Raw genomic sequence first — 27,818 nt, 5'->3', positions numbered from 1 at the left:
GATGACGTCGCTATATCCCTTGCGCGGTAGACAGCCTTTAAAGACTGCTGGCTCTGTCTTACTTACTTAATGATAGAGATCTTTATAGAGAGAAGAAAGACAGACGCCGCGGCCATCTTGCAGGATACAATACGTGTTAGAACATCTGTTCACTCCAATTATACCTTCTATTATCTACGCAATAATAATTAATTATTATTATCACAAACATAAAAAATGCCAATTAACTGTATTATGCTTAATTAGTTTACTCAATTAAATTATTTTATGCATATTTCTCAAAGATAGTTAAGATCCGGGAAGTTCGCGATATTTATCACGAGACCACACAAAAATGTAACGCGTAAAAAAAATTACACGAATATTCGTCTGTAGGAAAATCTTATTCTTGGAAATTTCCATAGAAATTTGCCAAAATTAGATAACCTATTGTATGATATGAAAATTGAAGTGAAACTACGCAGTATGATTTTTTTTTTCCTAGAAGACGTCTTAAAAATTCTTTTTCATTGATGATATATTAAAGATTTTACTACAAATAAATATTTTATTTATCGTCTAAGACAAAATTGTTTACAGGTCATTTTTAATTGGGTTGTCTGTGTTTACTTTTTTTATAGCCAAGTTTTTTCTTAATTTCTATTAGTTTATTTGTCCTATTTCTTAATGAATTTTCTATTTATGTACTTATATACATAATAGACGTAAATATGGCTCGATAAATATTTTTGAAGCTAAGTACTTCACAATAAGGCCCAAAATAAAAGGCACACAATAAATTGCCTGTAATTCAGACCAGGCCAGACCTACCTTATATTGTGCTTATATTTTAATGTAACGTGAAATGAGAGGTGACTTAAGTTCAAAGGCAGTAAATAATTGTGGTAGGTAGGAAAAGTTTACAAGACAAGTTAGAGGTCAGTCAGTCTAATTTAAAAAAACTCAAGACTTTTTACATTATGCTTAATAAGCAATACGGTCATTATATAAATAGATTAGTGCCGTGTGGTTCCCGGCACCAATAAAAAAGAATAGGACTACTCCATCTCGTTCCCATGGATGTCGTAAAAGGCGACTAAGGGAAACGCTTATAAACTTGGGATTCTTCTTTTAGACGATAGGCTAGCAACCTGTCACTATTTGAATCTCAATTCTATCGTTAAACCAAACAGCTGAACGTGGCCTATAAGTTTTTTGAAGACCGTTGGCTCTGTCTACCCCGGAAGGGATATGGACGTGATTATATGTATGTATGTATAAGTAGATTAAAATGTAAGATTCGGATTACAGAATTTTAAAAAGTGAATGTTTCTTAGTTTAACACTAAAAAAGAGAAAAAAATGGTTTCTGCTTCCGCAGAATGGCACGCGCGATGTCGTTTTTATTGCCTACAATTTTGCTATCGAAGTTTGCATGAAATTTTCACCCTGAAGCAAATTAGCTCATGAGGCTTTCGTGCATTCTTTGTCAGCCTACCTACGTGTGAACATAGGTAATCAAATGTCTTTTAGGCTTCCGACCGGCTAACCTAAAGTAAACACGGCTATAATATTCTTATCACAGCAGCAAAATAGACATTTTCGAAATCAACATGATTTAATAATAACATGAAATCTTTTATCATGAATGACCCATCGCTCTTCGCAGAAAATGAAGTTTGTGTAAACATTAAACATAATTTAATGTTTATGTCAAATCAATTCTAGCGACCCGCCGAGACTTTACTCGGGTGTTTTTTGGAAAAATAAATAAACAGGCAAGCTAAAATTATAAAACAATGCATTTGAATACGGTATACGAATACGAATTAATTACGGTTTTGTGTTTATATACCTATAGATAACTCACGTCAATGGAACTTCTGCAATCAGTCGTTCTGCGACAAATCTTGTCTTTGTCCAGTGGACCGGTCGCCAAGGCCGCGGCCAGCGGGGAACGGGTTCGATTCTTTGTCCAATCAGGAAGTTCTTACACTCATGTTTGCAATCTTACCTACACTAAACATTTTGGTTCGGACTGAAAATATCCGGGTATATTAGAAATAGAAGTTGTTTCTTTTGTCTGCTTCTTGCTTACTTACGCATTTAGTTTGTTTATTTCTTTTTATTTATGAGAGACAATTTTACAATCATAAGAAAGGTATGAAATCGAAACATGAAAATCAAATTGCGATTATGAATTTGTTTTTCATCATTTTTTGTTCTATGTATCGCCTATGGTTCCTCGCCTCGGGAGCCTTGGGATATTGAAATAAATTTAATTCTTTAAGATATCAAGTTACAAATAAAATTTCTTTGTATCAAAGTACTTACTTACTTAATAAGCTTTATTAAAGAAATATGTACAAAAGAATTAATTGCATCAAACTAATAATTTTACCAAATATTATACCTCATTTACTTTTTGTACAATTAAATAATGTAAAAAATATTTAAATATACTTATTCACCCTACGTACTAGCACCTTTAAAACCCGTAATCTATTTACATCCGTATTTTCTCAAATACCCAAAAAACAAGATGATAAGACAATGAAATTCAATATCTATGGCGAAAACATTTGACGTCAGCGCCGTAAATAAAAAAAACGGTGTGTAAACCTGTCAACGGGCATTCTGATAATTCTGATAAATGTCGTAAGAAGCCACCGGACCGGTCCAAGACCCAAGACACACCCACTGCAATGGAACTTTACTCAGTTGCTAGTTCGGTATTAAAATTATCGGAAAGATACTATATTATATTCCATAGAGCGTGTCAATATGATAATTCTGTTCAGTGATATCTATATTGATAATTTCAAGAGGTTAAATTTCTTTGTCTCTCAGATGTTAAATATTCCGCTTAAATCTTTAAACATACATAATTTTTCTACAACTATTTCTATTAACATACTTTCAGGTCTTTCAGATAAGAAGACACTTTTTTTGGACGATAATTAATCCAAACAGCGGTATGTAGCCGTCCAATTTTTCACGACTATTAGCTCTGTCTACCACGTATGCTACAAAGACGTAATTAGATATATATGTATTCAGAGTGATAGCTAGGTTATCACTTACCTACCAGCCCATCGCCTAAAAGAATGTCAAGTTTATAACCTTACCATCACTTTCCTTGGGTATTTTTCCAGTTAACTCCTTGGCAAGAAAACCGGATTTCACCTTATCAACTATTCAGACAGCCCATGAGGTAGTTAGGTATAGTAATTAAATAGGCTACGTAAAACGAAGGGAGAGATGAATGTTAATAAATGGTCGCGAAAAAAGTACCTACATTTAGCCTCATACCATTTCTTACCTAAGCCTTCCTCCCATAGTCACGTTTCGCCGAAAATTCACCGATAAATATAATAATTGACACCTGCCAACTTTTATTAACTAAAAATACTTACTCACATAAATTGATAGACAAAACAACAAACAACCTTTCAAAACGTACGTATATTATTATATACTTACACTTCTTATTTTTAGACGAGGTTCAGGTAGTGGAAATAGGAAACTGAAAATGACTTGTTACGCAGTCATAGTTTTTTTATTATCATTTTGCTTTTTGTGCCATCTTCAACCAAGGTTGGGCATAATCATTACGGATCAGATAGGCGATATGAACGATAAATTATTTGTTAATTAGAGTAGGTATAATAAATTTAACGGACCCCAAACCTTGAACCGACTCGGGGAACTCCTTCGGGAGAGAAGGCCCGAACAAAAGGTTAGTTTCATCATGCGCGTGCGTCGACGAACGTCACTGTTTACATTCTCCGACGTCAAATCTTGGTAACTGTACACAAAACCTATTGTAGTTAGTTTATACAGCAAAAACTATTGTGCTTTACTTAGCAATTGTGTTAATATCGCAATGTGCCTCGCCAATTGCAATATTTTAATGCCAATTTTATTAGTCTTGTGATATTATTGTGCTACCGATTGGCGGTAGGATCGTATTAAAAAAAAACAATAGGTCCTTGATGTAATATCGTACCTATACTGACTTTATGAGGAGCTTTAGGAGTTACCTTGGTATATAATGGATATTAATTATCTAGGACTTTTACTTTTGGAAAACAGCGAAAGCGAAGCTCCGAGAAAATACCACTTTATTTATAAACAAAACGATAAATGATTGACTACGTGACTTTTGCCACAGAACTGATTTAGTTTTTGTTTTTTTCGCAAAACTCAATACTTATTGACGTTTTCGTAATTGGCGAAGTAGGTACTGAGCATATAGGTATTATCGCATTAATTTACTGCAATAATATAAACATAATATAATTTATTTCAAACTAGCTGTACCCGCGACTTCGTCCGTGTTATACTTATAGGAATAGTTATTTTGGGCATCATTGAAGCCTCAAGGGTGAATAATTTTTCCCGTTTTTTTTCACATTTTTCATTATTTCTTTGCTCCAAATAGTTGCAGCGTGATGTAATATATGTATTTACCTTCCTCGATAAATGGTCTATTCAACACAAAAATAATTTTACAATTCGAACCAGTAGTTCCTGAAATTAGCGGGTTCAAACAAACAAACTCTTCAGCGTTAAAATATTAGTATATATGTGTGTTAAAACAAACAGAGACAAGAATGAAAATAAATTTGGAATCTCCAAATGCTGAGACAACAAATAACCGAGAATTAAATAAGGCATAAATACATAATGACGTCTTTATCTCATACGGGTTAGACGGAGCCAACAGTCAGGACAGCGTAAACTAAAGGAAGTTGTAGGTATGTAAAGGAAATTAATCCCAAATTCCTCCCTATTTTTAATTTAAGTTTGACTCGGCGTAGAGTTAAGTGCAACTTGGAGCAATCTTTATTGTTTCTCTTTTTTCTGTCGTCTGAATTTCAAATTTTTCTTTTATTTCATCAGAATATACTTACTTACCTCTAGATGATCAAATAATACTTTTTCACTTAGAACCACACGCGTTTATAGTAGTGGGTCAAGTGATTTCTCATATCTTTGTAGGAAATAGCGCAGCGGACTGTGGACTTGGCCTGTTGTTTATCTACACTTCTACTAATTAGACATTATCTTAAATAATGGCTTGATCATGGTTTAATTGGCTTCTTAAAAGAGAGATTGGCATATCTGGATCTTTCGAAGCTTACTGCGCAGTTCTGATTTGGGGACAGAATAATTCGATTTCAATCCATGTCCATCCATACATTACTAAAATACTCGTTGTAATGTACCGTTGCCTGTACCTACTGATGAAAGATATTTACCTATTATCAAAAAGATATTACCAAAAAAGTCGATAAGTCTGGGGGATCTAAATAGGACCAACAGAAGTCAAAAATATATATACATACATAAAATCACGTCTATATCCCTTGCGGGGTAGACAGAGCCAACAGTCTTGAAAAGACTGATAGGCCACGTTCAGCTGTTTGAGTGAGAGGTTGTTAGCTTGTCGCCTAAAACAAGAATCGTAAGTTTATAAGTTTATCCCTTAGTCCAAAAATATAATTCTTTAAATTTTTATAAGTAAACAATTTAAATTTAAAACATAAGTAAACAATTATTTATTTCATTTGATAATAGGTGCATGAACAGTACAGATAGAAAACTATTCCTTCTTTTTTTAAGTGTTAGTAAATTATGCGTGACACCAAATAATATTAAAATAAATTTAAAATATTTTTTTTATTTATTATTTGTTTAAGTACCCGGATCTACATGAAATGGTTATAACTGAAAATCAGCGTTTTTGTACTGTTTCAGTGCAAAAAATCGCTAAGTTATGACCATTTCGACTTGCTACAGCACACCTGTGTTAGTTTTAAGGATTTGTTATTATTGTTATATAGGTATATTTGTTTGTGTTTGTAGCATTGTCGAATAAACATTTTATCTATCTATCTATCATGACATTTATAGGTATCATAATTATACACTGTCTCAGCTAGAATTCCAAACAAACGTACTTACCTACTTGTGTTTACAATTTTAACAATCGCATGGGACTTTTGCTTTTAATACTTTCACATCAAGGCATTCTTCCCAAGTGACCATGTGGGCTGATGCAAGAAACACCCAACTAACAAATTGTGGTTCCAAAACCACAGATATACTTAAGTAAATCTGAAATGGGCATTTTGAAAGACTTACTTTGAATTAGTTATTTAGAATGATTTTGTTATATATAAGTAATAACTAGTTGAGCACGCGACATTGTCCGCATGGAATAGTTATTTTCAAGGATTAATATATTTTCGCTGTGTTTTTTTACATTTTCCATTATTTCTTTGCTTTTTATAGTTGCAGCGTGATGTTATATAGGTAGCCTAAATTCCTCCTTCCTGGCTTCCTCTGTAAATGGTCTATTCAACGCTAAAATATTTTTTCAATTCGAACCAGTAATTCCTGAGATCAGCGCGTTCAAACAAACAAACAAACTCTTGAGCTTTATAATATTAGTAGATATAGATAACTAATACACTCTCCGTCCTCCATTGCGCGGTAAACTATCGCTGTCCCGTTTCACGTCATAATAAAAAGAGAAACAACAATAGTTTTTCGCGCGGCAAAAACGGCGTTGCGTCTGCCGTACGGGGACTGGATTCGGCAAGTCTGGTTTTACACGAAGCGCCTCGACCCGTCTGACCTCCGCAACCTTTGCAGGGAACCTCTATTCCCGGGACGACATTTTTCCCAACACGTGGTTACGTAGGCTGATGCAATAACTGGTACACATGACACTATATACCGTTATCCTTGGGCTTGTATGAACCTTGTGCCGCTAAACGTGCTTAGGTCTATAAAGATAGGATCTATTGATTACCTATTAGTTGCAAACTTTAGGATACATTCTCGAATTAGGTATTATTATTTTCTTATGGGCAAAATAAAAGAGTGGGCAAAATTATGACAAGTACTTACTAGAAGTTATTTTATTAGAGTAGGTTATATGTCAAATTGCCGTAGAAATTTCAAAAGATCCTGATTTTTTTTTATATCTCTTGACCCAGCGCGGTTTATGCTTTGGGTTAGCTTAATAATTTTAATAGAAACTAATGCTGTACTAAGTAGTTATCTTTATGAGTTAATTACTTCAATTTATAAGTTTTAATACTTTTTGGCAATTATTTATGGCATCGTTATTTCGTATTACTCGGAGTACCTACATACTTATTAATTTTTCACTAATGTTCAGTACAATGGTAAAGTTCAAATAAGTACCTACTAAATCTACATTTAACTCAAAAACTTATAAACTAATAAAATTTTAAATATTACAACATTAAATAATAAAATTCTATACACAGATAGGATAGACCTTTAGAAATAACATATTGCAGTATTTTTAATTGTAAAGAAGTTGGATGAACTGTGTCCTGAGTTCAAAAGATACTTACAAAGAATAATATCTAATCTTTATCAAATAAAGATTAAGATAATATAAGTACCCACTAAAATAACGATGACTCAAGATATGAAAGTTAAAGAGATTAAAAGATAACTACTTAATAGCAAATAATTACTGTATCTATGTATTTTGAGACCCAGAAATAGATTCTAATTCTTATCATGATCATGAAACAAACCTTGATGTATTTTCGTGGGCCATTTTAATGGAAATTAACTCCAGCGGTGAATTCGTATTCAATCAATTCAGTTTATTTTTAGATGCTACGATCTCTCGAAGTCGCGAGAAAACGTGAATGATCGAGATGAAACGAGAACATTGAGACTGGTTCCATAAATTTTATACAAGGTATAATAAGTTACTATACCAAGAGGATATTTTGTTGGTAGAAATTTAATAGAAATACCTTTGCAGTGATAGTATATTTTCAAACCATCAGGAAATTGATTTCAAAAGGGCACTATCTGATTCTTCAGTGCTCCATAAAGAAACAGGTGTGGAATTTCAATAAATCAATCTCGTACAAGTAAAAGCAACATTTAATAACATGAAATCAACGGCTGGTGTAGTAAAATCACACATGCATAGCAATTTGTATGCAACCAACGTTGACCCTTTAGAGATAGGCATTTTGCATGACGAAATAGCGCCTTGAGAAATTGTAGCTTTCTGATGAAACCTGCAACTCTATTTCTCTACAGCTAAATATTGTTTTTGATCCACACAATGTAATGGCAAAGGTCAATTAAAAACAAAACAAGATATTAGTCGTCGTAACCAGTTTCATTATAACGATTTTTACACGTAGAGACACACCCGCGCTATCGGCCAATCAGAGTGCGCCATTCAAACACTCCCATTCTATATATAAACTGCGCGAGCGCATTTTGTCACATTCGAAGTTTGGAATTGGATCTATAGGCATCTAATTAATAAATGGGTGATAGATTAAATATTATCGGGTATTATAGATGGTTGATATTCCTGTTCAGCTTCAGTAATTTTGACAAGATTTAGTTCCAACTTAGTTTTTATATTTTTTCAATCAGAAAGTATTACAGTTTATTTTATATATTTTGTACCTGTTAGTACCGGTTTAATTTTAAAAGTAAATTATTTATTATAAATAAATCAAAATGCTGCACTTCAATACTGTCCCGGAGGATTACGTGAAGAAGACCGCGCAGTGAGTATTATTTCATCATTTCCGTTTAAACTCCTGCTTATTCAGGTTTTGCAATCAAAACATAACCATATCAAACACAATATTTCGTAGGAAATCATAGAAGTTCCACTAAGCACTCTGGTTTATACATACATACTCGAACACATCCATGCGGGGAAGACTATTAGACTGCAAAATCAAAATCAAATTCCATATTTTATTCAGGAAAAATGCCTTCGCAGGCACTTTTTCACGTCATTAAACATTTATATACATATAAGTAGTAAGCTACAAGTATCTAAGCACTCAAATCCCTGAAACTTCAGAATAACTCTCCCATTCCATCCATGAGACATTAACTTTCTATAGATATAAAAACTTTAATCTCTACTTTCCATACAACGTGATCAGCTGAATGCTCAATGTAGATGGCAATTATACCTGTTCCATCTTTAGCTTCAGATATCTTTGGAAAATCAATTAAATTCATGACCTTGTTGAGTTGCTCAGAATATTTGTCTGATATTTAAAAGCCACATCGAATTTAATTTTAGTGATACTGTGATAGTAGTACAGTGCATTGAACATATCGTTCCTGTTAGTCTCTGGTGTATTTGTTCCTCTTGGATTTGCATATTTTTGTACGTAGGTATGGAATGAGCTTTGTAAAAATTATTGGTCTATCATACAAATTCACCTGATCTGCATTCATCAGATTTAATTCATATCGTACGAGTAGTTCATGCAGACTTTTTTCGTTGTTTATTTCTTAATCTACGGTACAACATAATTTTTAATATAGTTAATATAGCACTTACGACAGCTAGCTACTTTTATAGATCCAACCAGTATGTTTTTCTTCTTACTTTGAATTTTATAAAAATACAATTCAAGGGTTTATTTTTTTCTAAACGATACACAATTATGACCACTTATTGCTGAAATAAAACGATTCGAATACAGCTGCGCAAAAGCAGTCCCCAGCAACCATTTGTAGTAGCAATTTATTTTTGAATAATGTAATATCTGACCCTTGATTTTTTAATAGTTAAAGAAGACAAAGATATAGTTTTAATTTTCCTTTGTTTTGAGTCATTTTGTTTATTATATCTTTATTTCTTTCTAGATGTGCGCAAGTGGCCCTGGGGTGCCGTTCGGCGCACCAGACTGCCGCCAGGGGGGTTGTCAAGCCGGCGCAGCTCGCTACTCTTACACCCAAGGTATATTTTAGGGTTATTTTCAATTCTTCGACAAGTTTGTAATCTTATTTAAACAACAAAGAACAATTTGACGTAGCAAGTTGCTGATGGACGGGATGTTAAATCATTTAAAATTTATCAATAATTTTTTAACGATCCACAACATTATTTTCTCAAATCAAGTTATAAACAATACGTTAAACTAGAATTTAACGACAACGTAAAATAACTGTGCCTGTGACAATGTCTTTTATGCTTCAATTGTAATATCTTCAAGTTTACAATCTGTTTATAATTAACCATCAAATAGCATTTCAAATGTTTTATTATTTCAAAATGGGTAACAAAACAAGACATAGGCCATCCACAAGGGTCGCTATTCGGTCCTCTGTTTTCTATTACTGGCATTACGGCGTTTTGACTCACAACTACCTGCATTCATTAAAATTAACTTATCGCTTAAATTATCTTAGTAATTAAAAAAACGAAATATTGGTGGTTGGCTTTCCCCAAGGACCGATATTTGGTCCTCCACACTTTATATCACTACAATTAAACTTCTTTATTGGCAGGTCCGTGCGTTCGTAGAACGAAGCGTGGCTCTGTGCCAGCCTGACCATGTGCACGTGTGCGACGGCTCCGATGCCGAGGCCGGTGCCCTGCTGCAGCTCATGCAACAACAGGGAACCATTCGCCCTTTGCCGAAATATGACAACTGGTGAGTTTAGTTTATTCTTATATATGTCGTATTATGTTAAAAAAGTGATACTTAGATACAGGATTTAGGGCCCGCAATAACTTTCTATCAGGTTATGTTAAGGCAACCGCATTATCTACAATAGAATACTTCAAACCATCTTTCATTACGCCAATGTCAAATTCATAAAGTTAGGACTACGGAGATTGTATTCGAGATCCGATCGAGATGTCTTCTTCGCTCTGTAATAAGAAAAAGTGTTATTTAAGCTCTGATCATAAGAAATCTTACTGGATGTTCATCTTAAAGGTATTTGATCGTCTTTGGAATCAACATATTGTATCACAAATACTTGAAACTTCTTAATATTTTATTGTTATTTCTTTGTCATTACCAAAACATCAATTCATAATTTGCTTGATTAATGTAATTATCGTTTTCGTTAATATCCATTATATTTTTTAATACCACGCTAATGTAAAATTAAGTGTCTTTTGCATATCTAGTAATTCAAGTTATATTGTTATGACTAAAGTAAGCCACAGCAGATTTCAATGCCTTATCGTTATAACACCAAAGATAGATAATATCGTTTCTTTGTTTTTATATCGCCCTGGTTATAGTTTAAAGTTTACTACTCTGTATCTCGTTTGAATTTATGGCTTATGGAATCGATGAGTGAACTTTGCATTGTCGCTTGTTCTTCTGTATGATGACTCATCGAATGATAAAAAATCGAGCGTACTTAATTTGGTACTTCTTTATGTTTGGTTAATTAATGACGATATAATTAATGAGGATAGTTTGCCAATTGTGCCTGTGAATAGGATTTGAAGAAATACATCAAAATTATTATGTTCTAACCTATTTGGTCAACAATAACAGGAGTGCTTTTAAAAGACTTAGATTTGTATATTTAACCAAGCATGTACCAAATACGTTTCTGCTAAGTTCCTCAAACCATAAATTCATTTTGAGACAAGAACATTAGAAGTATTTAAACTACTAACCTTTTTAAAAATGAAGACCAACACATCTATGCTGGTCAGGGCGCGTGAAGCCGGGTGGTTATATAAGAAACATTTCCTTGTATTATTATCAAAATCAAATTACTTGATAATATACCATTTTGTTCCAGTTGGCTAGCCCGCACGGACCCGGCCGATGTGGCCCGCGTTGAGTCCCGGACTTTCATCTGTTCGGAGAAGGAGCGCGACGTGGTGCCCATAGCGAGGGCTGGTCAGAAGTCTGCATTAGGCAACTACATCACACTCAGTGATTATGAGAAAGCGGTGTCTGAGAGATTCCCTGGGTGCATGAAAGGTAAGTGAAACTGGTGGAAGGACTTTAACTGTTTTATGTCACAGAATTACCTGGTTGTACATACATACATATAGTCACGTTCATATCCCTTGCGGGGTAGATAGAGCCGACAGTCTTAAAAAGACTGATAGGCCACGTTCAGCTGTTTGGTTGGGAGACCGTTACCTGGTAGACGCTTTATTGGTTCCCTTAATACTTGGAACTCGTCAAAAGTAACATTTAACAACGAAATATTTTACACGATCGTAGTTTTAAGAACCTATATTGTTTTCATTCTTGTGTGGTCATGGGTGTATAATTAGCTGATAGGCATCTCAGCTTGGGTACTTATTCAGAAGCATTTGCATTCTAAAAATAATCGTCGAATCACGTTTTTAAATCTTTCAACGCTAAAATTTTCCTCATAATATAGTTCTTTAGAGTGAAAGTATCGAGTAAGAGTAAGATCTATTCGTTTTCTTCAAGGTCGCACCATGTACGTGATTCCGTTCTCGATGGGTCCCGTGGGTTCCCCGCTGTCCAAGATTGGCGTGGAGATCACGGACTCTCCCTACGTCGTCTACTCCATGAGGGTCATGACCAGGATCGGTAAGTTTGCATATTTTTGCACGTATTTCCGTGGTAGGTACTTTCTTAAAAGAGTGTCGTTGAAATATCTTTGGATTTGAGTGTTTTAGATACTTACTATAAGGAAAGACCTTATTGCGTAAGTAGGTATTTATAACACCAATCAACCACCATCATTATTTTTATTCTTTTTAAAGTAACCTATGTTCACTATTTATTATTCAAAGTTCTTTCACAAGAAAAAAAAAACAAACAAGAAGCTTCGATGGCTAGCGATAACTAAAATTACTAAAAAGCCAATCGATTTTTTTATTATTTTAACCATGCATTCGTGCATACTTGCTCGAACTTTTAGGTGTAATTAAACACACAAAACACAACTCTCGAACAATTTACTAGCGGTCAGCCTAATCTGATAAATTTGTAGACGACGCTGGTATTTATTTTAGTTAATTACCAGAACACATCATTGTAACGAAAGAACTTTCACAGGAAGCAAAGTTCTGGAGGCCCTCCGGCAAGACGAGTCGTTCGTGAAGTGCCTCCACGCGCTGGGGCACGCGGGCGCGCCGGGCTGGCCGTGCGACCCGCCGCGCACGCTCATCCTGCACAGGCCCGCCGACAGCGAGATCGTCAGCTTTGGTGAGTGACTCCTAAACCAGGAGATTCCAAATTCAAATTCAAAATTTTTATTCATTAGGTATTAGGTAGGTATAGGATACTTCATGTCGCTTAATGTGCCGCCGTGTGGTTCCCGGCACCAATACAAAAAAGAATAGGACCACTCCGTCTCTTTCCCATGGATGTCGTAAAAGGCGACTATGGTATAGGCTTACAAACTTGGGATTCTTTTTTAGGCGATGGGCTAGCAACCTGTCACTATTTGAATCTCAATTCTATCATTAAGCCAAATAGCTGAACGTGGCCATTCAGTCTTTTCAAGACTGTTGCCTCTGTCTACCCCGCAAGGGATATAGACGTGACCATATGTATGTATGTCATATCGCTTAACACATAGCCAGCCATGTCAGTCACCGGTGACTGACAGGTATATAATCTTTGTATTAGCAAATCTACTATGGCAGACAACGTGTTAATAATTGTCAAAACGTATGGTTTAACAACATTGGTTGACATCAAATAAATTACTTAAAACAAAGTTTACTGCCGCTTCCTAGGCGTCAGTGCGGAAGAAGCGGTAACAGATAGTAATTAAATTCTCCTATTACCTAACTAATAATAAGTGGTTTTATTCATTAGTTTTTTGGGGTTCTCGATTAGATCTGGGTCTTGGAAGTGTAATTTCCTACGGTCGCCATAGTTTTGAAGTTAATTCGCTCCAGTTGTTGCAAGACTGGTCAAAGGAATCTTTGATCGAAATAAGTTGTCCAGTTGCTGCCGCTGGGACTGTTAAGATATTAATAATCTTGCTTAGGTATTATTATTGCAACCATTTCAGCTCTGCTGCCTTAATATTGCTATCCCCCGTAAATAATGAAAGACAAATAATTGCACAACTGCTGGCACCTTGGCAATCTCTGTGGGTCCACAAAATTTTGTGATAATACTTATCTAGGTATACTAATATTATAAAGCTGAAGAGTTTGTTTGTTTGAACGCGCTAATCTCAGGAACTATTGGTTCGAATTGAAAAATTATTTTTGCGTTGAATAGACCATTTATCGAGCAAGGCTTTAGGCTATATAACATCAGGCTGCAAATAGAAGGCGCAAAGAAATAATGAAAAATGAGAAAAAAAAACGGGGAAAATTATTCACCCTTGAGGGCTTCAATGATGCCTAAAAAAACTATTCCACGCGGACGAAGTCCCGGGTACAGCTAGTTGGATTCTAAAATGCTTAATTTGTTGTACAGGTAGCGGCTACGGCGGCAACAGCTTGCTGGGCAAGAAGTGCTTCGCTCTGCGGATCGGCTCCGTCATCGCCAGGCGCGAGGGCTGGCTTGCTGAACACATGCTGGTAAGATGTCATCACGATAGACACATTTTTTAATTTTATTATCAACCCCCAGGCTCAGTAACCCTTAATGCGCGACTTGTGCTAATGCAACTGGCAACACTCTTAGATGAGGAGGAAAATATTCTGTGTCTGTTGCAAGGAACGTTCTACTTGGAGATATAAATTTACCGATTACTTTCCCATCACCACCCATGGATCTCATAGCAGGAGTGCGTTACTCCTACAAGATCTGTTTAATGTCCCTTTAGTTCTGTATTAATCACTCCCTATTCTTGGGGGGACTGCCTACTACTAAATGTTTTTCCATATAATTCAATCCAAAAGCAGAAAAACTTTTCAATCAGAACCAAAATAAGCCAAACCATTTCCTCACCAGATCGTGGGCATAACAGACCCTCAAGGTCGCAAGCGTTACATCGCCGCGGCGTTCCCGTCCGCCTGCGGGAAGACCAACCTTGCCATGATGACGCCAACTCTGCCTGGCTACAAGGTGGAGTGTGTGGGAGACGATATAGCTTGGATGAAGTTCGACAAAAATGGCGTCTTGAGAGCTATAAATCCGGAAAACGGATTCTTCGGAGTTGCTCCTGGTAAGAAGCCTTTGAAAATTTGGCGTAGTCTTAAAAATAATCGTTTTAATATCAGCCACTTCTACAGGCCCAGCCTCTAATTTTACTAATTAATTTTATTTAATCGTCATTTCTCATAAACAGGGACCTCATCTTCCACCAACCCAATCGCTATGTCGACGATATTCAGCAACACCGTATTCACAAACGTAGCTGAGACGGAGGACGGTGGCGTGTGGTGGGAGGGCATGGGCAAGGCCCCGGCCAAGCTCACAGACTGGAAAGGGCAACCGTGGACCCCTGAGTCGAAGACCCCTGCGGCTCATCCCAACTCCAGGTTAGTTGGCTGCATTTAAACTTTTTCAATGTCCGTTTTAAAAGTTCATTTTTCATTATGGTTCTAATGTTGCAAAATTATAAATTTTCCCCATAAATTGAGTTAATAGCACTTGTTACTTTCTCGTATTTTTTTAATAGGATAAATCGAGCCATAGTAATTAATTTATTTATTTATTGTTATAACGATGATGCCGAGAATGAGAGTTTATTATTGTTAGCTTAGGTAAGATGAGACATAAATTTAGCTTTAAAGTTTAGTATATAGTGACACCAAACTTTTTTGCAGATTTTGCACCCCAGCAGACCAGTGCCCGATAATCGACAGTGAATGGGAAAGCGCTGAGGGAGTACCTATTTCCGCCATATTACTCGGTGGCAGACGCCCAGCTGGTGTACCTTTAGTAGTTGAAGCGAGAGATTGGAAACATGGCGTCTTCATGGGCGCATCTATGAGATCTGAGTCTACTGCTGCAGCGGAACACAGCGTAAGTTTGCAAATCTCTGCGTTTGTCTAGCTGTCTGTTCGATAATAATCACGATCCAAAAATGTGTCAGCAACGAGCAACACGAAATGATTTTATATTGATATGGGAACCTAATTCCAGCTTGGCTCAGGCTCAATGCAATTTTTTGTTCTTCATATATATAATATAAATATACATATATAAAATCAAACCTTTATTTTTATATTTGTTCTTCTTATGAATCTTGGTATTATTTATAGTTTGATGACAAGATTTTATCATATATTTATTGTTATTACAGGGAAAAGTCGTAATGAATGATCCATTTGCTATGCGTCCATTCTTCGGCTACAACTTCGGAGAGTACCTGAAGCACTGGCTGTCGATGCCGCAAGCAGGACGCAAAATGCCCAAGATCTTCCATGTCAACTGGTTCCGTAAGAGTGATGAGGTAACTTCCATTATCAATTATTCTTAATTATAAAACTTCCGTATGAAATCTTTTATTAAATACGTTAATACGAATGCATGTCTGCCGTAGATTGCGATTGCTTTTTTACGCACATAATGTGATTTGTGAATAAATTTGATTACAATGGCAAACATTCCACTCTTTATTTCATTTTTGCTTTTTCTTTTAGGGTAAATTCCTTTGGCCCGGTTTCGGTGAAAACTCTCGTGTATTGGACTGGGTTCTCCGTCGCTGTGACAACGAGCCGTGCTACACTGAAACTCCACTTGGCTATGTCCCAAGAGAAGGGGACCTCAACACTAAAGATCTCGGATCTATCGACATGAAGAGTTTATTCAGTATACCCAAAGACTTCTGGTTGCAAGAGGTAAAAGTCATTTTTAATAATACCTATGTGATTTTGGTAACTTTAACGTAAATGTTACGGTAATCAATGAGATTTCGTAATTTTTCAACTGGAAAATTATTTACAAAACACTAACAATGTTTTTTTTTATTTTGTTCTCAGGCTGATGCTATCGGAAAATATTTCAAAGAAGAAGTCGGAGCCGATTTACCTCAAGAAATGTGGGACGAGCTTGAAACTCTTAGAAAGAAAGTTCAGTCGTCATAAAATATAACCAAAGATATGTAAAATGAATCGCAATGGCGAAATATGATCTAACGAATATAGGCAAAATTAATTTTACGACATTCCTTGATTAATATCGAATTAATTGTTAATTAAGTGTTATTGAATATGTATAAAAAGAATGCTTAGTATGCCGTATTTCATTAGTCGCAACGAGTAAATAGAATACTGGTAGCATCTTTGGAAGACGTATTTGAACATGAAAGAAATACGATGGCTGTGTTAATAAGTTAAGTTATGATAAATTTTAGAATATTAGTGCTACTTAATGTAAGTACATAATAAATTAGCTTAATAATAAATCAATCCAATAAAAATCATATACTTTTTACAACATTGTTTTATTATGCCCTTACAACAATAACAGTAGATCAAAATATGATTGATTTCGAGTACCTTGTCCGACACTAGCTTTATAGGCTGAATATGAATGGGTGGTATAGAGCTACTTCATATGTTTTGCAGAAAATACTCTCACGCCATCTTGTGTAGAGGCTCTTGCGTACTTTGTTAATAACGCATTGACATTCATCTTATCCGTTGCGTAACAACTGAAAAATTACAAAAACAATAATTTATACCATCTTGAAGCCATACAGGTGAATGATGAATGTGGCCTTTCAGTCTTTATTAGACTGTTGGCTCTGTCTACCCCGTAACGGAGAAAGACTAGAGAAATATATATATATAACGATTCATTAAAATTTGGTTGTTCTTTATTATAATGACCAAATACCAATATCATCACCACCATCTTTGTCGCTATCAATTTGCTCTCCCTCCCGTGCTTCTCGCTCCCGTACTAATATAAAAAAAAAAAAACAAATTACTTCTGTAGGTCTGTTCTATCTCAATCTCTTTTTTTTTTCGATAATTCGTTAAAACAAAAATAAAATTAATACAAATCTTTCCTCTAATAGTAGTATAGCTGTTTCTTGGCTTTCACGCTAAAATTACAAATATCCGTCTTTTTCATCGTTAGTTAATAATAAAGTGACTTACTTGATGTATGGAGATATCTCATCAACTGTCCATTTCGGTCTCGTTTGAAACAGAATCTTGAATCGTTCATTAATATCTTCTAGTAAGTCGCTCTCACTAAAACCCCACACAACTTTAGGGGTAGTAGTTTTGTCGATTAATGCAATACCAGACAGCAAAGATTCCTAAAAAAGTAAGAGTCTCTTGCAGTAGTCGCAAATTTATGTTGTTGTTGCCTGACCTGACATGTCTTACAACCAAAAGTTGTGTCATGTCATGAAATGAGTTAGAGTTAAGAGTTGAATATTTAAATAAATAAAATAGGAGTGTCGAGTTATTGAATAGATAAGTATACTTACATGGGGAGTCATTCCTTCAGGAACAGAGTCATTCCACGCTTGTAAAAACTCGACAAGATTAAATTTTCCAGCATTTTTAAGCAGTACTCTCGCTAAGAATCTACATACTTTATCTTCCTTATACTGGTAATACTGGACACCACCTTCTTTAACTGATTCGAAAGTATAAAATCCAAACATTGATTCCAAAATAGCCAACGGTACAAGATCTTTTAAACTATCTAAAGTAATTTCTTTGGAGATTCTATTCAACGGCCAGGAATTTTCTTCTATTAAGTCTATCATATAAGAAAGTACTCGAAATTCATAATCAAACTCCAATAAACGGTAATATCCATCGATTTCAATTGCCTGAATTTTGTTAAGTTCAGCATTTAGTTCAGTTTTAGATGCTTGAGTCTGATCGAATATTGCTTCGTAAGTTAGAAGTTTAGATTTATCCACAGCATATTCCAATTCAGATCCTTGATATTTGGTAGGTTCTAGGATTTTTCTCAACTTTGATAAACGAGGTTGACAGGGTTTCAATTCGTAATAGGTGAAGAAAGTGTTAATAATATCTTTGTTCTGAATCATCCTAGGACTTTTACCCTCATCAGATTCTGTCGATTTATTCAAACTTGTATTCGATTTTTCTAAAGATGTGTCTGAATCATATTCCATGGAATTATTTTTCTTGGTATCGTCGAGGCCGGTAGATGCAGCGAACAACATGTCAGGCAATAAGAGAAGGCTGTTAGATGTTTCTGCTTCTTTAACATCGTATGTCTTATCACTAGTGCATAACACAACATTTTCATCTGGATCTCCTAAACGAACAAGATAGGTATTAGTAAAATAAGTGTATAATTTATTAGCAACTAGTTGTTGCCCATACTTCGTCCGCTGTAAAATTTCTCTCTTTTAACGCCTTCTTACTTTTTTTCGCAATAAAAAGTGGCTTGTTATCTTCCTCAAGGTCGACTTTCTACTAAATTTTATCAAAATTGATTCAGTAGTTTAGGCGTGAAAGCGTAACAGACGGATAGAGTTATTTTCGCACGTATAATATTTGAATGGAATGCTTTTTCAAAAATGTTATCATTTTTCAAAAATGTTGTCATTACTAATACCTTTGAATAATAATTCCTGGCCTTCTTCTATTATCTTCAGCAAGTTGGCATCCAGCTGTATAAGTTTTAAGTTATGGTTTTGTTTACTTGGGTCTGGAAATCTTAATATCTGTGTAATTTCCGTTAACTCAGACTCATGAAGTTTTGCAGTTTTGATTATTTTTCGGACATCTTCAGGTGTTCTTTCCTCTCTAAAACAAAAAAAAGGAAAAATTAAAAAAATAATAATAAAAATGTAGCAGGAGCGAAAAAAGTTTCGGCTCGACCGCCACCAAACGGAAGATCTTCCGTCAGGCTAGGTGTTATGCCTGGGGAACCGCGGCTCCGACGATCTTGTGTCGGAGGTTGTATATATGCCGTGAAATCTTTGCTTGCGCGATTTAGGTTATTCGCTGTTTTTGACTGATAACGTCGCGTGATTTCATTTTTTATTGTTGATTTGTGGCGTATAGATATCGCCACAAAAGCATACTTTTAGGGCATAAATATACGCAAAGCGTGGCTATTGAGACAGAAGGATAGTGAATGGATAGAAGCATTTTAGATGTGGTACATACTAGAGAATGGAGAAAATAAGTTTGATGCAAAATCACAAACGAAGAAATGTTATTGAGAGTATAAAAGAAAGAATCACAGCTCTTTAATTTAAAAAGTACCCTTAATTAAGTTAATTGGCAAATGTAATTGACAAGTGGCAACATTTTTATGTTTTTACAGTTTTATATAATAATGGATATTTCCAAAGACATTGACTTTTCACTGACAGGACAGTGACGTTTGATTTCGTTTGATAGAATCGGTTGAGTTGACATTTGGATCAATTCTTCAAAATCTGTGCGTGATTATAAAAGTCACGATTTTAGTTTTAGATTAGTTAATTATATGATATAAATACAAAATGTCGTTATTCGGCGATATTATACCGAAAAATGAAGAAAAAACGAACAATCAGGCGAGCGCGAGCCTGTCTCCCTACCTAAACTTCGACCCTCATATAATACCGAAAATGCAGCCAGAATTCCTATATCCTGATGACAGACATATGGCATCTACTGCTAGAAGGTCCAATGTTGCTCTTCCTATCATTGGAATGTCTTTCATGAGCGGTTCAGGTAACTTAACAATATGATTCCTAATATAACCTCAAATGTTTTACATAACCTTGTGTATTGATAGTATAATCACAACATAGAAGTCTCATTCTCATGATGCAATTTTAGGGGGGATGTAACTATTGGATGAACCAAGGGTTAGACAGGGCTTTATCAAGTAAGCAATTTCAGCATAGCAAAATGCATTGTAATATCCTTTTTAAATGCTTCAAAATTTTAATTTAAATATGGTGCAGAATTCACCCTGCTTTTAATATTACAGGAATTGGTGGAGTTACAGGGTTATACAAGGGTCTTCGTGCTACCACTCTGGCTGGACAGGTTGGAAAAGTGAGAAGAACTCAAGTCATCAATTATGTCATGAAACAAGGTAGGTACCTAAATATAATAATAAAAAGTGTTATCAAAAATAACTCTACGAACAAATGAACTATTTTCTAGCAAACAAAATTCCAAAAAAGAATAGGACCACTCCATCTCTTTCCCATGGATGTCGTAAAAGGCGACTAAGGGATAGGCTTACAAATTTGGGATTCTTTTTTAGGTGATGGGCTAGCAACCTGTCACTATTTGAATCTCAATTCTATCATTAAGCAAAATAGCTGACCATGGCCTCTTGGTCTTTTCGAGACTCTTGGCTCCGTCTACCCCACAAGGGTTCATAGACGTGACCATATGTATGTATGTAAAAATTTTTAATTTTTAATATTTTTTTTTATTTACAGGCACAACTACTGGCTGCACTCTAGGCATTATCGCATCGTTCTACTCTTGCATTGCCCTCGGAGTGACCTGGATTCGTGACAAAGAAGACACCGCAAATACATTCATAGCTGCCGCAACCACAGGGATGATCTACAAGAGCACCGCAGGTCTCCGTTCCATGGGCCTTGGAGCAGCAGTTGGCCTAACCCTCGCAGGAGTCTATACACTAGTGACAGACAATGATAACATATGGAGCAAGGCCAGATACAACCGATTGTGATTCCATTTCCGCCTATTAGAAGTTATGTAAATAAACTGTTATTTTATTTTAGCACCAAAGATGCCAATATGGACTTACTCGTGCTATGTCCAGTGTTGGAAAGGTGATGTCAACCTGTGGACCGTGATCCCCGTGTCAGCAGGTCGTGTGCCATCGATGTGGCAGCAAAAATGTGTTAATTAAAAGATTCTGTTTGAAAAATTATGTTTTATTTCCATTTATTATAACTAACTACTGTAATAGTGATGCTTTTGTACACAATGATTTTTACAATGAGAAGCCCTTGTTAACGAAAAGAGGAATGGAATAGTTAAGATTAGCCAAACTCCTGACATAAGTGCAATTACGTTCATATGATATAGAGGTGCACAAAACATCTTTTTCACAGCCACACTTTGCTGATTCACAGTATCCAATGATAAATACCTAAGTGAGATAAACTTTTCTATCTATATAACTCAAAAGTTATAAATTGCACCAAATCACGAATACCTGCATAGAAAAAATTCATAGGAATAAAAAATTTGGTGTCCAATCAGAAAAAGTTCTTTTTCCATCATGACCTGACCGGGGATCAAACCCGGCACCTGGTTCAAAGGCGAGAATCCGACAACTGCACAAGTCATGAAATAGTGATAACCAAATTTTTACTTCTATTTTAGATTTCTATTTTCTATTTTATAAAGCATACCTATTTCTATAACACTGCATTTCTATTTTCTGTGCTTTAAAGATAAAGAACAATATTATTTACATCTTGAATTGTGGTAACGCGTCAAAGTAAACATGGAATAGTCGTCATCATACACTGTTATTTGTTGTTGTATGTGTAAATACAAAAATAACACATAGCGGACTATTTTATATTATACATTGACCAGCCTTCTGGGCACGTTGCCGTGGGAACAATATTCAAAGGGACTACACAATTTATAAATTATAACGAGATTTTTTTTCCCTTTATAACCCTTAATTATTTTTAACTATATTTTGAAAATAAGAGAGACAGAATTTGACGCATTTTTTAAACTATTTATATATGTTTATACCATTTGCTATTGAAAAAACATAGTGTGCTAGCTGCTTGTCTTAACGTGTAGATTGTAAGAGTCAATCAAGGGAAAGGCTAATGATACTTCTTATGGGCTAGCAACCTGTCACTATCTGAATTCAATCATAAGCTATATGAATGAGGCCTTTTAGTATTTTCGAGACTGTTGGCTCTGTCTACCTACATATGGTATAACATTTTTCATGAATCTCTTTTATTAATAAGGGCTCGATACAATGATATGTCTTACAAATACAAAAATGGAAGTTAAGCTTTTCATACAACATAGCATTGAGCAATAAGCCATTCGAAAATATATCCTATTTTAGCTGAAACTGCTTCGTGATATAACTGCTTGTTTAGTAGTGTTTTATCATTTTGGCACCAATACTTGAATAATTTTTAGTGCATTTTACCTTTGATTTTAATGACATTATTTTTAAAATATAATTGAAATAAAATAATAAAAAAGTATGTAAACACAGTTGTCAATTAGACAAGTAATAAATTGCATTTTTGCCTTCAAAAACCTAATTCATCTTTTAATATGAACAGAAATAGACATCGGAATAAAATAGGATAAATGCCACATTGTACTTGAAACTATAAGAATGATGTGATGTGTCGTCGTCTTGCAACTATTATAAAATATTATACGACATTACCACTTCTGCCGCCTTAAATTATTCCAATGTCTAGGAGGTCATAATAAATTTAATGACTTTATGTATCTAAGTATTCAACAGAAGTGACATCAAACAATTATATAATAGAACTCGCAAAGATAATGATACATATATATATTTAATTTAACCAACTCTTATCTAACATATAGTTACAACCTATATCAAAGTTTAACATTGAAGCCGATATACAAATTATAGCTTAGTTCTTTAGATAAATGTGGAGGGATTTTATGACAATGCGCTATACCGATAAATTTTTGCGCCGGACTTATATCCATTAGTAGGTACTTTGATATTCTATAACTGTAATGTAGTCTCCCAGATAGAAAATTATACCGCCCGAGTATCGTAGAAGTAGCCAAGATGGTATGATTTTCCATGTAGCCAACTAATTAACTAAATCACAAATAGAAATGAAGTTGTGATTTAATTAAGGTTTCTCTTAAATTTATAAACTCATGATAGTCGCTTATCGCAAGTTTTCTTGAGACGATTTTTACCTCTCACTGTTACTAGCTAGCTTATTACAAGCTCACTCCATTTAGGGGTTAAAATATTATATGGGAAAAAAGATATTTGATTAAAATGGAGCTTTACAAATAATGCAGTGATTAAAACGGTATATGTGGATTATCACGAACTTTATTTGAACACAGAAACAAGTTATTTGTAAGAATTTTAATCGACAGTGGCTCTACTGAATAGATTCTTGTGATTTTCCTGATATGTGATAGCGTAAAGTCAAGGTCAAAAGTGTTTCTTCATTACCTTTTCAATAATGTCAGTTTTTAGCATAAGTTCATACGTATTAAATAAAAAGGCTTTTGCAAATAATGACAACAGAAAATAAGTAACATGTTTGATAAAAGCAATGCGTATTTCGAAGATTTCTGCGATCTGTCAGCATTTATAAATTGCTAACGTTTTTTTAGTTGAGACCAGTGGCGTAACTACAGGATGGCAAGTCGGCAAAATGCCACGGGCCCCCAGCCGGAAGGGGCCCCCGGTCAGAGGAGAATCCCAACTCCCAACATTTCTTATTTATACATGTTTAGTAAAAAAAAATTTAGTCTTTGATTTATTTTTGTTACCTACTCAGTTTCCCACACAAGTTAAAAAAAATATTAAAAATTTAGAGCTTTTGTTAAAAAAAGGGTTGTAACCCAGTTATAGAACGTACCTATCCGAATTTGCCACGGGCCACGAATGGTATAGTTACGCCACTGGTTGAGACTTCATTTAAATTAAACAAAATTGAAATAGTTTTGCTTGGTAGAAATGGAGTAGGCATTGTTAAGTTGACAGTCATTTGGTGTTGGATTAGACGAACGTTAGATTTAAAAAATAAAATTATTTTTCTAGTCGAAAACTAATGGGAAAGCACTTAATGACAAGCAATTCTTGGAGATTCTAAATATCTTCAAACCCTCAATAACTAATATAAGACTACCTATAAAAATAATTAACTCATATATGTTATGTTACATTTAAGTTTATCTAATTTAATGTAATCGCCTAAATATTTTAACACATTATACTTATGCATTGCATAATATCAAAATCGGTTTACTGATACCTAGTGTTTTGTTATGCAAAATGTAACAGTCTGTGTGTGTCATACCTGAGAATTTTATTGTAAATTTAAGTAACTTTATTTCAAAAGTAAATTGAAGTACACAGATTTATTTATTATTGTATAACAAATCATTGGTAAGTCGTTGTACAAGTATCACTTGAATCTTTATTTTTAACTTGTACAATAATTAATTTAACCTTTTTAGTTCTTCTCGCATTAAAAATAAACTAGTTGTCAAAAAAAGGCCAGCCTTAAAATCATTGCAGTATTAACAAGTTACTTAACATTTTACTCAAAACATACAAAAATAATTTGAACTACATACATAGTACTTATTTACAATCACTTTTTTAGGAATATAGCAAATATAACTTGTTTAATAATTTGACAATGTTTGTTTGATTTTATCAAAGTAACAAATGTAATGCTAACATTTTTACAAAATTATGTCAACTTTACCTAATACTTAATACTATACTTGGCCGTTTCATAATATTTTATAACTTGTAAATTTATTTGATCTCAATAATGGAATATGATTATATTACACATTCCTTTATATATAATAGCGGCCCGCCTTTGTAGCCCTAACAAATAAACAAAAAGTAGTAAGTAGCTAAGTAAAAATAATTCTTTATCAATAAGAGCTAAAACAGGTTTCCAGCAAAAAATATACAAAAAACTTAAAGTACATCAAGCAATTCAACAGCTTGTTATACAAAATGAGCATAACCCATGTTTGTTAGCCTCCAAATATATTTACGTGAATATCATAACCATTCTAGCTAGCCTTCTCAAAATGGAATTAACTTCCCTAATGTTAACACTTCTGTTGACAACTGTATTAAATTTTATTGATAGAAAACCTCTGCGCAACTTTTATGCATTGATCAAAGAAAATAGTTCAGCTCAATGTTCAGCGTTTTTCACACTTGTACTTCAAATTCAATTTGCAATAGTTTCATGGACTATGGAACAAAAATTATATTGATTTTGTTTGAAGGTTACATACAAGTTATACACCTGTATTCGTAACCAGCCAGACCGCCTTCTCCACAGCTCCTCGGTAAGGAGCAACAGTGTTTGTGTCACGAAGCAGCATTGAGTATAGTTTTCATATCCTCTGGCAGCACACAATTGAGATCTTCCAAACGCCGTGCCAATAATGTTCTGGTATTATCAGGAACAGGACGGTTACTCTTGAGCACCTCACGCAACTTGAGGACCATATCCACAATCTCTACCTCTTTCTTTCCAACTGACCATTTTTTTAAATCACTCCCGGCTAAAGCTTCTAATTGTAAGGAATGCAACTTATTTGTCAAGTTATTATGTCTTTGGTGAAACCAATCATGGAAATTAGGAGTCCTGAAAAATGTTCTGTACAAGCCATTCCAATCTCCTTTGATGCCAGTTGTCAACTGTGGCCCTGACTGCTGTAATGTTGCAAAAAAGTCCTCTGGATTGAATGGATTTGGGACGGGTGGCGCTCGGAATGGTGATATGTTCTTCTGCAAAGGCATGAGTGAAGCCATATAGCGCTCCAGAGGAATCATAAAACTCTGTGTCAACTCCAATAAGTGTCTTTTCACCATTGCTGTCTGAACTTCTGAAGGTCGATCTGTTTTCATCCCATTATGAAGCTTTTTTATTATTGTCTTGTCTTTCTCTAAAAAAGTCTTATATTGGGTATAAATACCAGGTGCTGTATCCAACAATTTTATATTACCTACTTTGCGCAATTTCGTTTTTATTGCGGTTGAATCACCCAACTTGATTGTGTGTGGCCAGTGTTGCAATGTTTTGGTAAAGAACGGATTTGTCACCCCAAGTATTACATGTGGCGGGTTGAATCTTTGCCTTGTGAATTCTTTAAATTCACTGTCATGGATTGTGAAATAAGGCCTATACTCAGCCGCATAGGGGAGTGGTTGAATTAAATTAGTGAGAGCTTGCACTAATGCTGAGCTTTCTGTTGGAGAGCTAGCCATAACCACTATCGGTTCCGCAGTCAAAACTAATTCCCATAATAAATGCAAATGTGATATTAAGGAAGATAAAGCATCAAAAATATTGACATCCTGTATGGATGCCAAAATATGTGGAACATTTGGAGAATGTACCTGCTTAGCTATATCAGAGCGGGTTATTTTACCTGTTTGTTGATTGGGAATGTATGATTGGAAAACTGATCCCAGTACAGGCAAATATACATTTTGTCCTGCATCCAGCAATGGCCATCTATTTATATCGTGACAAGCTGCTTCTAAACTGTTCTCTCCATCCTCAAAATGCTTTGGTGCTATAAGTTGTATCACTTTATAGAATAAATTGATGAATGGTAGCCTTGTAAGCAGAATAATACTTTTCTGAAAATAACCACGAGGTAGGGAAGGGTCCTTGACTTGTCTGAAATATACGAAGCCCCAGTAGTGAGAGGAATCTGCGCAAAGCGTCGGTACGGCGTCCTTATTGTATACAAGTTGCTGTTTCGTAAGTCCCGCTGTTGTCCGGAGCCTCACGTGGAACTGAGTGTCTCCCATGCATCCAGAATTCGAATCGGGAAACGCCAAGTAACATATATTACATTTCTCTTGGTCTGTTAACTTGACATCGGGCGGATATACACATTCCATAGCCTGCCCGAGCTCCAAATCGAAGGTCACCACACAAACACAATGCAACCAGTCCGAAAACCTGCTCCATTTCGCCTGAAATTCCTCTTCTTCGACAGGAACGTCACCGTAATCAAAACCACAAGCCATGTTAACAATAATGTATAATATTATTAGCTCATTCTATATCTTCACATAATTATTGATTGAATACTACTTTAAGATAATTTATCAATGTTTACACTTGAGTCTTGAATAAATAGACATTTTGTGTCTCGAAAACAATGCGGAGCAACTGGAGTCGTTCTCGCAACAGCTGTTTTGACAAATATGGCTGCGCGCGCCAAAACAAAAGTTTGGTTGGTTTTGCAATATGATAGCATAAAATATTGATAAAAAATAACAATTATTAAAAAAAAACTTACTCAGGTTCCATTATATTCTGTTAAAATGTATAATGTTCAGAAAAACAACGCAAAATTAATGAAAACAACACACAAATTCACATTCACAACAAACCAAACTCTGATAGAATCCATTTCACGCAAAT

General features: G+C 34.9%; 4 protein-coding genes across 7 annotated transcripts in view; 2 read left to right on the top strand and 2 right to left on the bottom strand.

Annotated features, from left to right (window-relative positions):
* Positions 1-17,125, top strand: part of LOC106135907 (phosphoenolpyruvate carboxykinase [GTP]) — a 21,643-nt gene extending 4,518 nt beyond the window's left edge. For 3 of the 4 annotated variants that reach the window (XM_013336312.2, XM_060951349.1, XM_013336313.2), the window contains exons 3-14: positions 9,678-9,771; positions 10,323-10,468; positions 11,586-11,770; positions 12,236-12,358; positions 12,830-12,979; positions 14,213-14,316; positions 14,693-14,906; positions 15,030-15,222; positions 15,511-15,709; positions 15,990-16,139; positions 16,330-16,527; positions 16,669-17,125. In XM_013336312.2, the coding sequence (XP_013191766.1) occupies positions 9,678-9,771; positions 10,323-10,468; positions 11,586-11,770; positions 12,236-12,358; positions 12,830-12,979; positions 14,213-14,316; positions 14,693-14,906; positions 15,030-15,222; positions 15,511-15,709; positions 15,990-16,139; positions 16,330-16,527; positions 16,669-16,773 (1,861 nt within the window). In that variant the 3' untranslated portion in view covers positions 16,774-17,125. Of the gene's footprint in view, positions 1-8,287; positions 8,573-9,677; positions 9,772-10,322; positions 10,469-11,585; positions 11,771-12,235; positions 12,359-12,829; positions 12,980-14,212; positions 14,317-14,692; positions 14,907-15,029; positions 15,223-15,510; positions 15,710-15,989; positions 16,140-16,329; positions 16,528-16,668 lie in introns of those variants that run through there. The other variant, XM_013336311.2, reaches the window with a different exon arrangement.
* LOC106135910 (sister chromatid cohesion protein DCC1) lies at positions 17,125-27,818 on the bottom strand. The gene is made up of 5 exons (XM_013336315.2): positions 27,694-27,818; positions 19,244-19,434; positions 18,132-18,940; positions 17,794-17,957; positions 17,125-17,342 (listed from the first exon to the last, which is right to left on the bottom strand). The coding sequence occupies exons 1-5, from the start codon at positions 27,702-27,704 to the stop codon at positions 17,237-17,239; spliced, it is 1,281 nt and encodes a 426-aa protein (XP_013191769.2). The 5' UTR covers positions 27,705-27,818; the 3' UTR covers positions 17,125-17,236.
* Positions 20,028-21,541, top strand: LOC106135912 (mitochondrial import inner membrane translocase subunit Tim23). The gene is made up of 3 exons (XM_013336317.2): positions 20,028-20,355; positions 20,618-20,725; positions 21,081-21,541. The coding sequence occupies exons 1-3, from the start codon at positions 20,142-20,144 to the stop codon at positions 21,338-21,340; spliced, it is 582 nt and encodes a 193-aa protein (XP_013191771.1). The 5' UTR covers positions 20,028-20,141; the 3' UTR covers positions 21,341-21,541.
* On the bottom strand, positions 22,082-27,613 carry LOC106135908 (protein DENND6A). Its single transcript, XM_013336314.2, has one exon. It carries the CDS (start codon positions 27,416-27,418, stop codon positions 25,742-25,744), a length of 1,677 nt encoding a protein of 558 aa, XP_013191768.1. The 5' UTR covers positions 27,419-27,613; the 3' UTR covers positions 22,082-25,741.

The sequence above is a fragment of the Amyelois transitella genome, chromosome 24, assembly GCF_032362555.1.
Source record: "Amyelois transitella isolate CPQ chromosome 24, ilAmyTran1.1, whole genome shotgun sequence".
NCBI classification, from domain to species: Eukaryota; Metazoa; Arthropoda; class Insecta; order Lepidoptera; family Pyralidae; genus Amyelois; species Amyelois transitella.
The sequence above is the reverse complement of the archived record's forward strand: the minus strand, read 5'-3'. Positions and strand labels throughout refer to the sequence as shown.

Coding starts and splice junctions, on each gene's coding strand:
- LOC106135908 (XM_013336314.2), bottom strand. CDS start 27,418: ATGGCTTGTGGTTTTGATTACGGTGACGTTCCTGTCGAAGAAGAGGAA.
- LOC106135910 (XM_013336315.2), bottom strand. Junction 18,941..19,243: donor CCAGGAATTATTATTCAAAG/GTATTAGTAATG, acceptor TTGTTCGTTTAG/GAGATCCAGATGAAAATGTT. Junction 17,343..17,793: donor GAGATATCTCCATACATCAA/GTAAGTCACTTT, acceptor GTAATTTTTCAG/TTGTTACGCAACGGATAAGA.
- LOC106135912 (XM_013336317.2), top strand. CDS start 20,142: ATGTCGTTATTCGGCGATATTATACCGAAAAATGAAGAAAAAACGAAC. Junction 20,356..20,617: donor GTCTTTCATGAGCGGTTCAG/GTAACTTAACAA, acceptor TTAATATTACAG/GAATTGGTGGAGTTACAGGG. Junction 20,726..21,080: donor CAATTATGTCATGAAACAAG/GTAGGTACCTAA, acceptor TTTTATTTACAG/GCACAACTACTGGCTGCACT.